We start from the raw sequence: 13,216 nt of genomic DNA on the forward strand, positions 1-13,216 counted from the left end.
TATTGATTTTGTCACTCCGTTTGTAACACATACATATATTCTGGGTCCTGAAATTTTAAGATTATCTAGCTCTGTTGTCAGTCTGTCTGTCTGTTAAAAACACGAGCCCAAGCGAAAAGTGCTAGCTGGTTGAAATTTTCCACAAATATTATCTGTTGCTAAGGTTTTATAAGTTATTGAAAATGGGCAATATCGGTTTCATCTAGCGCCAATACAAATTTCCTCCCGGAATACTGTTTGAGCTATCATAAATTTATTGATTATGCGGCAATCCTGATACAATTTTGCACAAAGTAGTTCTATGTACTCTCAAATTATACTGCAAAGTATGGCGAAGAATGGACAACATTTGTCAGAAAATGACATGAACATACATACAGTGGTGGCCAGGTAATTAAGACAAAAATTGTTTGCTAAATTCCATGTGATTCTCAATTATTTTTTCAAATATTTCCACAAATATGTATGCATGAGGACTGTTTTAACACACAAGTGTGTTTTATTCAACTGTGTCAATTCATACATATTCACCACGACCACATACGATTTTTCTACAACTTGACCAACAAATTTTTTTTTTAATAAAGATATTTTCTAACGTTTATAGCATTATATTTTTATTATTATAAAATATTCGGATTAAATTTCGTATTTTTAGTTCCATTAGTTTCGGTCATATTATGTTATTAACAGCGGATGTTCGCTGAGGTGGGTCAACGTATTTCCACATATCTTTGTCCATATATGTTGTACCGATTTTTCCAAACATTTTTGAGAAACTAGAAATATTGATAATAAATTTCATACCCTTAGGTCCTTCTGTTTTAGCTCTATCGCACTTAAAATTAAGTTGATGAAAAAAAATTTTAATATTTGTCTTAAATAGCACCCACCACTGTATATCATAATTAAATTTGGGCACAGTCAAAAACCAATCCAATGTGTTTATTAAATCAAACAAAATAGCATATGAAAACTAAATATAAAATCAAATAAGGCTTTGTCTGGATAAAAAAAATAGTGATAATTTTTTCTGTGTAAAAAATGTTTTTAAAGCAATTTTGTTTAACAATTAGACCACTAATTATGCTAAAGTCCTAAATTTACAAGCAAAATACTACGAATCATTTACATTATTTTTTTTCAGAATTGAAACCTTTAAAATATTTTAAATTTTGCTAAAATTTTCAGTATGTATTTGGTTTTTAGATGACGGAGAACAATTTTAGATCTTGGAAACATCGAAGGTTGAAAAAGTGCAAAATAAGGCCACCCTAATACATCATAGTAAATAGAAGTGAAAATATTATATACACTCACATAAATTGATATAAACGACGAAGATTTTACATAAAATTTAAAAATAAAAAGGGTGAACGAAATACAGAAAGCTAAAAAAAAAATGTTTTGCGTTTGACTCGAAACACAATAAAAAATACAAAATACACACATATTCGCTCACTTGAAAAAGATATGTTGATGAATGGTTGAATGCATCTGTGTGCATGCCCAGCAGTTAAGCAAGTAGTCAATGTATCCCTTAAAGACAGTAATTGTCACAAATGTCTTATCACTTGGCTGACTCCAATTTATACATTTTATTCATTTGACACGTGTGTGCACTTTGTAGAGCAGAGAGAAGACAATTGTCTACTTTATACATCCCAAGTAATCTAGCGTGAAGACAATTGACACTTAAGTGTCTCTAAGTAATCTGGAACGTAGTCACTTTAAACGATTTGTGAGTAATTCGTACAAACTGGTTTTATACAAATTGTGTTAATATAATTCTCATACAGTTTATTTTTATTGATGCTTATGTATACTGATATCCCATGTAACATAGCATGAAGTCAATAGTCACTTTAATTTATCATAGTAACCTATGGTGAAGACACTTCAAACTTTTTTTGCACTGCTCTTTATTTTACCCACCAGAAGCGTTGACTACTTTCGATCAGCTATCAGATATTCACATTGTAATCAAAAGGGTCAATTGTCCCCCTGCTTAGGACATGCACGTGTTAAAATAACTAGTCAAGTAGCTGATCAAGTAACCAGTTACAAAGCTAGTAAGGTAACTGACGCTATGTAACCAGTATGTGAATCCAATGCGTTGCCTACTTTGGACCAGCTATTAGAAAGTCTCATTGTAATCTAAAAGAGACAATTGACCGCCTGCCTAGAACATGTCCGTGTTAAAATGACTAGTCACGTGGCTATTGAAGTAACTAGCTCCCACCCTAAATGATGGGTAAAATCACTAGTTCGGTACTATCTCCTAAAACTGCTGGGTGTTGCTCTCCCACCCACACAATCATACACGTTTTCATGTACAAATCATACAAAAATATGTAAAATTTACATACATTCATAAATGTATGAATGAATAAATATCTGACTGACTGGCTGGATGACTGAATACACTAAACCTGTCAAAATCAATGTGTTCTATTGTTGTATTTTGTCCATTGTCTCTTTTTATGGAAATGTTTTCTGGAAAAGATGATGCTGATGTAACAACCACAAACAAAATAAACATAAACAAGTTAGATAGAAAGTTCTAATCCGTTGTAAAGAATCTTAAATACTCTTCATTGCACTATTCATTTTTTGGAAATTATATGATTTTTTTTAACTACTGAATTCATAAAATAATTAATCATGTATAACCATAATCTGAAAGCAACATAATATGGTATAATCCTTAATCATGAAAATGATTGCAACATATATATACTTAATTACTACAATTATATATGTATATGTTTGCTGCCATCATGTGCATTGCACCTGTAACATATTATGATTGTCGCAACCATAATCTTAAAATTATTGTTGTGATCATGTACAACTATATTTTTTATGGTTGTACTACTAAACTATTTACAAATATTTTCATTAGTTCCTTATTTATCAAATAAATTAATGTCTATTTTTGCAAGGCTTTTTCGTAAAATAGTCAGGCCTAGCTAGATTATCTTAGAATTTTTACTTTTAGACCTAGTGTCACAATATTCCACCCGGCACCCTTCAAAATTCAAACAAAATTATTTTTCCATACAACTGATTGTCACTCTAGTATAAATATTTGTTTATATTGGTCCATTTCGATGTGTTGTGTATGAAAATATGAAAGCTTACAATACCGAATAAGTAACTCACGGTAATTTTTGGAAAGGTAAATCGAAAAATAGTACAGTACAGTTTTAAAATAGTAATCATTTGTAATAGTAATGAAATATTGAGAATAAAGGTTTTGCTAGTGAGCACTTTTCGAATTAGTAATTCACGAATCATTGTAATAGAAACTTATGTTTGTTACAAACACCATTTCTAATTTATAATTCCTCCACTAACACTACCCTCTAACATTAGTAAACAATAAAATAATAGGAATTTGTAAAAAACACATGAGACTCAAACACAGCATAAACAATACAAAAACAAGAAAAACAACATAAAAGCAGACAAAAGAAGACAAATATGTATGAGAAAAACAATTGTTTAAAATAAATCCAAAACAAAAACAAGTTATGAATAGTATGCAAGTACATATGGGTAATTCCATATCATCGTACGTGACATTTGTGTGCCTATAGAGTTGATTTTGCAAAAATAAGAATATCTGAAAAATAATTTGGTCTTTAGGTTCCATTAAAAAAAAGAAGTACATTCGAAATATAGTTGTCTATAAAACGTGACATAAAACGGAAGTGATTTTGAGTTACATGTAAAAATAAGCGAAAATTTGCGCAACCAAATATTTTTCATATACCCATCATTCATATTTAAATAAAAACAATCATTGAATGATTTTATAATAAATAAAGTTTAATATCGTACGTGACATTCCGAACGTAACAGATTTTTCTCATACTGCAATAAAATATATGTGTATTCTGTAAATACAACGTGATAATAGCAATATAACAATCAGAGTGAAATTATTTTCATACTACATACTTATTGGGTGCGAATCCAGGAAATTTCCTATTTAAAATTTTAGTGATTTTCCTATTCAAATCATCTTGAAAAAAGTGTCAAGGTTTTTTTTTCATTCGTGGTTGACATACTCATGTAATTGCCCATATGTATGTATATTTTGTTGTATAAGTGTGTTTTTAACATTCATTTGACAAGTAACATGACTAAAGTGACATTTAGCAATGAATAGTTAAAAACCAAGAAGTTTGTGTGATGATGGGTGTAGGGGAATCTTGATGATGTTTAAAATTATTAAATTTTAAATTTTATGATTTTTTTGTTCTCCTTTAATATAACATACTAATTGACAAGTGTCTCTAAGGTGCATTTAAAACAACTCATCAACAGGAACATTGTGAATTTGTAATTAAAACCTAGAAGCAAAAAAGAAAAAAAATATATATGTATGTATGTGTATATTTTGTATAAAACCACAAAAAGCATGTAGTTTTATGTCCACATGTATTTTATGTAGAAGACAAAAAAAAATTAACAACAACATGTAACCCCATGTAAAATTTTAGTTTTGACCATCATTTGTTGGCAACCACAAAAACCAGTAGAGTTTACCAGAAAAAAAGGCGTCACTCACTCGCACTTTGGAAAACTTTAGTATTTTATGCCAACATTATTATTACATACTTTAGTTAAAGCAAAGTAAAGGGAAGTTTGGCTTATCGTAATTTGAGGCCTCAAATATTAAAATCATTTGCATAATAAACGAAATAAATAATAATTAATATGTTCGTACTAGTTATAGTTTTAGAAAAGATTAGTAATATATATCGCTAGCTTAGTCTGCAAACGTGATAAATTCCTTTTCACAATTTTTAGAGAAAATATAATAATAATAAACGAAATAAATAATAATTAATATGTTCGTACTAGTTATAGTTTTAGAAAAGATTAGTAATATATATCGCTAGCTTAGTCTGCAAACGTGATAAATTCCTTTTCACAATTTTTAGAGAAAATATTTGTTTGTTTTAAATATTTTTGAAATTTGTTATTACATATTTTGTAGTTTCTATTGAAGTTTTTTATATAATTTTTGTATCGTGTTAGCTCTGTTCTTTGATTTATGGTTTCTATTCTAACTTCTAGAGAAACTTATTTTTATTCTTTAGAAAACTTACTGCCTATTTATCTCACATCATAAAAAAAGTTATTAAGAATTTATATTAAACAAATATTACATCTGATCCCAAAATTTTAGTGTTAAAGGCCTTTTTCACACTCTATATATGCTCTATTTCAAACAAACACCCACTCATAAACTCAGCAACAGTAATAATTTGGCTAAATACTTTCAAACTAACATGTATATAAAAACATATACATATATGCAAGAAATGTGGCATGCTACAAAATATAAAAATCATCGAATTGGAACATAATTTCTAAAAGCTATTTAAAATAAAGTTCAATTCTGCTAATAGTTGAAATTTATCATTTCAGAGAGTTTTTTTGTACACTCCTCTGTTTTGTTTCTTAAAATAGTTTAGGTCTAATGATATTTAATATATTCAAATTTCCATGGACAAGAATGCGACATTATTTCGCATTTGAATTATTTGTTTTCTTGTTACCATGTCCCATAGCATTTTAGTAAAATTAAAGCTGAGATCAAGAATGCGACAAAAAAAATATAATTAGTTTTCGACTTCATCTATACAAATGATAAACTAAATACTGTTCTTTCTTAAGCTTTGATATCTTCCTATATGTGTGTGAAGATAAATATGCCGAGTTAAATACATTTTTGAAAAAATATCGCATGCGATAACAAAATTATTAAATAGACATATTTGCGTAAAATTTAATAACATTTTACGAAAAAATACATTACTTACAGTAAATTTATAACCTCTATAAACATTTTGTTCCTAATTTCTTTGTAAAAAATTACATTCGTGCTTGAAAATATGACTGTAAAAATATCTCATAAATGAGTTCTCTGAGGGATCTGGACACTGTGACCAAATCCTACTTCCTCAAGGAATAAAACTTAATGAAGTTAATGAATTGTGCTATCAGTTTGACGGTTTTTCCCAATTGTATTTGTGAAAAATTATATTCATGGCAGAAAATGTGAAATAGAACAAAATTCTCATATATGAGTTCTGTAAGAGATGTGGCCACTGTGACCAAATCCTACTTCCTCAAGGAATAAAGCTTAGTGGGGAATGAAGGCAATGAGTAGTGCTTTCAACCTGCATTAACGGTTTTTCGCAATTGTATTTGTGAAAAATTGTATTCATGGCAGAAAATGTGAAATAGAACAAAATTCTCATATATGATACTTGCGATAACGAACGCGACACACTTTGAAAATCAAAATAAAATGTTTATATTGATTATTATATGCAGTAACTATTTATACCCTTCACCATGAGTGACAAGAGTATTTATTAGTTTGTCATTACCAGGGAAACCAAAATATGCAAATGCATGTTTTTTCTGGTGAGTCTAATGAGCACATGGATAAGATATTTACACGTTTCAGAACTATTTAAGAATTTTGGCATCGATTTGTTAGTGCATATTTTAGCATATTTTACCCTTAAATACATATTTTTGCACATATTTGTTTTAAGAGCATATTTATGTCATATTTTGCGTTTTTAGAGCATATTTTACTGTTTAATAGCATATTTTGAGTTTATCAAAAACAAATTTTGTCTTACTTATTTTTCGCTGTTGTGTTACAGGTTTTTACTTCCTTTGTTTAAAATTCAAAAGTAGATGGCTTTTCACCAAAAAAAAAAATTTAAAAAACAGATTTTTTTTTTTTAAATTTAAAATAACAATTCGAAAAAATTTTATATCTAAAAAATTAAAAAAACTGAAAACAAATGTTCACCTAAAAAAAAAAAAATTTTTCCAAAAAATTATAAAACTGAAAAAAATTTTTGTTCACCTAAAAATATATACATTTTTTATTTTGAAGTATAATTAGGTGAAGGGTATATAAGATTCGGCACAGCCTAGGTACTTGTTTTAATATAAAATAAGCACCATTTTAATAATAGCTCCATCTAAATATCAAATTTTAGTTCTAATTCAAAATTAACCGTTCTAAGTGTTAAAGAAATATTGTCTTTTAAATTTGCTCCTGTACCATCAGTTGATGTCGAAGAAACATTTTCTATGTATAAAAATGTTTTCAGATCCAATAGAAAACGATTTTTATTTGAAAATTTAAGTAAATTTTTTTTGGTTAAAAATTATGTAAAAGTTTGTTTTTTTAAGAGCATATTTTTTAAATTTTAAGAGCATATTTTAAAGTTTTTACTGCATATTTAAAGCGCCTAAAACGCTTTTTTTAGAGCATATTTCCGGTTTCCCTGGTCATTACGTTTGTAATTTCCACATTTTCAATTTGCGACCCCAAAAAGTATATATATTCTGGATTGTAATAGATAGCGAAGACAATAGATCCGCTGAAGTCCATCTTAGCCTGCTATTTATAATCGAAAAAATCGGTCAACAAATCGGAGACTACCTTAATTTGTTTACCTATTTTCCACCCAATTTCTCACAAAAAAAATGTTTAAACGAAAATTTATTTTTTCACAAAATTTTTTTTACCAAATAGTTTTTAAATTTTTTCTTAAAGTATACTTTGATGAAGAATATAAAAGATTTGGTAGACCGAATATAGCACTCTTAATCGTTTTAGTTAAATCCACAAAATTTTTATTTGAATTAAAATTATTTGTACAATCGCACAGTGCTTTGTTTTCATATAGGCAATGGACAAAAATAGAAGGAGTTATTGCAGACGAATAAAAATTAGTGGAATATTACCTTTTGGTAAGATTAAGAAAAAATATAATTCTTGAAAAAATCAGTGAAAGGACACGGGTACCTCCCATATATCCTGAACATATAATTTTTAATAAAATTCACAGTTATACTCCTAACATTTTAAAATTTGGTTATAGTCATTTTAATAAAGTTATTGTTGTTTGTGAACATTTTTATTACAATCGCAGCACGTATTCGGGTGGCTGCCATACATCCTTTTCCTTAAAAAACTTATAAACCTGTATAAAATTATTAATTTTCAGAAATTATTGTTCTCTTATAATATTAGATGCAAATTTATGAAAATTTTATCGGAAGGATATTCATAATTCCAAGACATCAAGATTTCAATATCCTGTATAACATCTAATTTTTTTTTTAAAAAATTCGTAAAAATCGTTTCTTATTTTGGAACCAATTTGGTTATAATCATTTTAGTAAAGTTATTGTTGTTTGTGAAAATATTTATTACAATCGCAGCAAGGATTCGGGTGGCTGCCATACATCCTTTTCCTTAAAAAACCTATGAACCTGAATAAAATTATTAATTTTCAGAAATTATTGTTCTCTTATAATATTAGATTAATTTAGTTATTAACATTTCAATTCTAGCAAGGATTTACATAACTTCCATATATCCTTTTTTAAAAAAAATACTGAAATATTTTATATATTTTCTAAATTCGGAAGGACGGATGGACGGACATTTTCAAATATTGATGGCCTTATGGTTCAGCTGTAATATTAGAAACTGGATGTTGGACTATACTTTAAGTGTTCCTAATATCAGCAGAAGCTCATATTAATATCTAAATCTAAGGATATGTAGGTTATATTAAATTATTGAGTTACTTACATTTACTGTAAAAATGTATTATTTATGGGTGCCATCAAAAACAATGTTTTTTTAAAGTTCTAGTCAAAACGGACAAATAATGATTTCACATTATAATAAATAAGAGATAGGCATTAGTAAAAATTAAAGAAAAATTAAAATGGATTAACACGTTTTTTTTCAAAATTAAATCCAACTTTGGAATTTTGTTTGATTTCAGCAAAAAAACATACAACATCAAGAACCAAATAAAGACCTATTAATACACTTTATGCCATTAAACTACTTTTGTTAAATAACGCAATATTTCTTAGTTATTTAAAAGAAAAAACTGGTATTATTTTTTAAAAACCCAAAAATCTGGAGCTATTTCCCAAAACCATCAAATTGAAAATTTACGAAATGGTAATTTATACATTTAAACAAAAACAAAATTTTAATAGTTTTCATAAGAAAGGACAACTAATGATTACATTTTCTTATAGACAATACTTATGGCTATTCTATAGTAAAACATAATCAAAATAGATTAACACGTATTTTACTAATATTCCAACAAAATTTTAGAATTTCAGGCTTACAATAAAAAAAATGTTAATTATTAAAAATTGCGCAGATTAAACTGTTAAACATTTTTTGACAAAAACAGTAATTTTCCATAATTCCACATTCATATCCTTTCATTTGCAGCCAATCGCGGGTTTATATCTTTTAAAACGAACTTTTAACAATGATTTTAGTTAACCTTAAAAAAAATATATTTTTCTCCATAAAATTTATGTTGAAAATATACTAACTTTAGCGACCTCTAGTGACGACAAAAAAAGATATTTATAAAATAGTATTTTTTACATGAATGAGTTATTTAGTTGTCTATTGAAAAATATAAATTTCATTAACATCAAAGACATGATCTTGTTTTTGATTTTTGTCCATTGAACAAAGCACTGTGAATCGTGGAGTTATTTTAAAGCTGGATAAAATTGTTTACTATTTTTTGTTGTTGGAATTTTAAATTTGAAGGCTTTATAAATTCTATGATGTTTGAAATTTAATTTATTATATTAGAAAAACATACGAATTTTGTATTTTGTAGAGTCCGAACTAGTTTTCGGTCTCGGTTTCCGAATACTGAAACTTTTGGAATGAAAAAAGCATAAATTATAGAATTGTCAAGTAAAAACTGTTCTCTCAAAAAAACTTTTCAGTTCAAAATAAAGAAAACAAGATTAATGGATCCACAAAGTAAAGTGGGTGCTCCAGGGGACCTAAAAATTAGCTGAAACATTATATAATTATTTTGGAAATTATTAGTTCATTTAACAATGAATTTTTGGCCGAATATTAGGTTCGGACAAATTTTGCAATTTTAGCCAACTTAAAGAGAAATATTTATAAATAGAATCTTGGAACAAACTAGACTTGTATCTCATTTAGATTTTTTGTTTCCACACCGATGTGATCCATCCTAATATACCAACTTACATATTATACTAAAATCATAATGCCAACATTTACTTACCTTAGTCCTGGCACTTGTGTAGCCATTGTACCATCGGTCAGAACCCATGACACAACCGGTGGGGGATTACCATGTGCCGTACAACTAACTTGTGTTCCAGTGTCATTGCTAAAGAGTAGACGTGAAGGTGGCTCCTGTAAAAAGGTGGGCACACGTAAGCCGCTTGTGGCTTCGACCACAGGCGGTGGCAGTAATAATATTATGGTTACTAAAGTAATTTCCAGCAACGATAATGAGGTGAGAAAGACAAAAGCTGAAAAGAAACCAAGTGGAGAACACATGAAATAGTAAACATAAAAAAGTATTATAGTCGAAATTATTAAAGAAATGCATATGCTAATTATGTGCTAAATATACGTAATATTTAATTTAATTTTATTATATTTTTTTTTTGTTTTTGTTAGAAGTTAAATGGGTTTTATTTTCAGAACAACGCGCAAAAATAAGCAATCATGATGTTGCAACTTTCACTTGTGGGGTATAGTGAGACCAACTAAATTTAATTCGCTAATTAACTTTTGATTTAAATAAATGCTAAGTCTATCACAGAAGATAAAAAAATGTCTAAATGTTTTTAGTTAGAAAAACAACCGCTTAAAATTTGTAAAACTTAGTGATAAATTAAAAACCCACTTAAATTCAGAATTAGTTTGTATTTTCTTAAGATAATCCTCAACAAATGTTGTGTCTAAAAATTATGTAATTTTTTATTTTAATATATATAATTTGTTTTATGCTTCTGCTTTACTTATTCTCTTCCTCTTTCTACTTATGTAGTTAGTTGGTGCTGCTCGTTTTATGTTTAAGTGTGCCTGCACACAAATTCCATTTTAATTCATAAACGAGTTTTATCATTTTAATCAGCACAACTATAAAGTGCATATTATAAGCATAATATTATACATATTGCAGGCATGTGCATTAAAATGCGAGGGCTGTGTCAAAAATGAAACAAAAGACTAATGCTTAGCTCTTTGTTGTTGGAATGAACAATGCTCTTAATTCTTTAGTTTTAACCTTAAACAAAGCTCATTCATAAAAAGCATCTGTGCCACATAATTGTTTCAACATCCCTGAACGCTTTATGTAATGAAGAATATACACGAATATACATACGTACTCAAATTCTACATTTATATGCAAAAGCATATATATGTATATATCTACATGTGAATATACATTATGCCTTGAGCACTTTACACTATTTATTTATATTTAGTAGTTTCATTTGCGAAAATATGAAACCAAAACTGAATTTAGTTCAAGTTGTTACTTAACAACAATTAGATACTTATTTTTTCAGGTTGCCTGTTTTTTGTTGCATCGCATGAATTCTAATTGTGTAACCATGAATCTGTGTTTGTTCTTTTATATTACATTAGGGCTGTGTTGCCAATTTAGCCCTTTTCAATCTTGTTTAGCCAGTAAAAACAAATTTAGCCATTAGTCATTTTTTAGCCTCTTTTATTTTCATTTAGCCAGTTTTATGGCTAAATCAAAACTTATATATTTGCTCTAATGATCTGAAATTTTAAAAAAATTTACAGGAATATTATGACAAAAATTAACTAAAAATTTTGAATCAGTAAACAATTTAGGCACATGCAAATGTTGGAAACTTCCATATATCCTGCAAACTTGCTCTAGTTTTTAATTATATCTTTAAATTTGTTCTCGAGTATTTTGTTATTTGCATCAAAGTCGCATTAAAAATACAAGTTGTATTCTTGTCTGGGACTCACAGTAGCTCAGAATCGTTTTTCAATGCCCAAAACTCTATAGCTTTTCAACCGATTGAGATATTTTAGTATTTTTTTTTTAATGTCAGATAGTAAAAGAGGTAAAAATAGGATAAAATATTATACTTATAAGGCTACGCGTATATTAAAAATCTCTTTCATTTGAGTATAGTCAAATCTGTGATATCTAACTTGAATTGCAAGTATATTCAAAACTATGTTTTTTTAGGTTAGCCCTTAAAACTTTGACAAATCCAATTTTGTTCACACATTTTTCAATGTACATATGCACAAACTATAACCAAAGAACTATTTTTAGTAAAAAATTTTAAATACATTAAAAGTGACCTGAAATATTTAGAAAACAACTTCACATTTTACTTAATTTTCACATATAAATAAAATATTTTTCCAAAATTTATTTTACAAGGTCAATGGGAGTATGTAGAAAATGTTTTCTTATAGAATTTTATTGTATAAAAAGCCTGCTTAAGATCCCGACATAGATTCCACCAATAATCTGCCATCAAATGGTGGTCCGTCCCATCTTCCTTAATTTCTTAAAACTAATGACGGCATCATTATAGCTATGTATGTGTTTTGTAAATCTATTCTACACCATTTCCAGTTGTATTTCAGAAGTCTCTAATTGCATTTCAGAAATTTCCAATTTAATTTCTGATATTTCTAATTATATTTTAGAAATTTCCAATTGAATTTCAGAATACTCCAATTATACTTCAGAAGTTTCCATTTATATTGCAGAAATTTCCAATTATATTTCAGAAGTTTCCATTAATATTTCAAAAATTTCTAATTGTATTTCAGGATTTTTCAATTGTATTTCAGAACTATACATTTGTATTTCAGAAAATTCTAATAGCAATACAAATAGAAATTTCTGAAATACAATTGGAAAATTCTGAAATACAATTACAAATTTTTTAAATTGTAATTAAAAAGTCTGAAATACAAATAGAAAATTCTGAAATATAAATGGAAACTTCCGAAATATAATTGGAATATACTAAAATTGAATTGAAAATTTCTGAAATATAATTAAGAATTTTTGCAATTGAATTGGAAATTTTCTGAAATGGTGTAGTTCATATATTTAATTGTTCATATACCTGAGGTACCCCACATTGGAGACTTGAGGTTAAGCCTTTGGTGTTATAATCGAAATTCAAAACTTAACTGATGTAGTCTTCTATAGCCATGGAAGCTTTATTCGGACATTGGACTTTCCCTTTGAAGGTTACAGATTTATTTCCACTTTTATTTCAGTCCACGCACTGTGCGTTTACGTACTTAGAACAACTT

General features: G+C 27.8%; 1 protein-coding gene and 1 long non-coding RNA gene across 2 annotated transcripts in view; one reads left to right on the forward strand and one right to left on the reverse strand.

The window, feature by feature from the left end:
- Positions 1 to 13,216, forward strand: part of LOC135963550 (uncharacterized) — a 319,480-nt gene that overhangs the window by 239,025 nt on the left and 67,239 nt on the right. The window lies entirely within an intron of this gene.
- Dscam3 (Down syndrome cell adhesion molecule 3) overlaps positions 1 to 13,216 on the reverse strand; it is a 165,678-nt gene that overhangs the window by 151,548 nt on the left and 914 nt on the right. Inside the window, exon 2 of the mRNA XM_065515462.1 lies at positions 10,155 to 10,407. Within this exon, the coding sequence (XP_065371534.1) occupies positions 10,155 to 10,407 (253 nt within the window). The remainder of the gene's footprint in view (positions 1 to 10,154; positions 10,408 to 13,216) is intronic.

Source organism: Calliphora vicina, chromosome 1, assembly GCF_958450345.1.
Source record: "Calliphora vicina chromosome 1, idCalVici1.1, whole genome shotgun sequence".
Classification (NCBI taxonomy): domain Eukaryota; kingdom Metazoa; phylum Arthropoda; class Insecta; order Diptera; family Calliphoridae; genus Calliphora; species Calliphora vicina.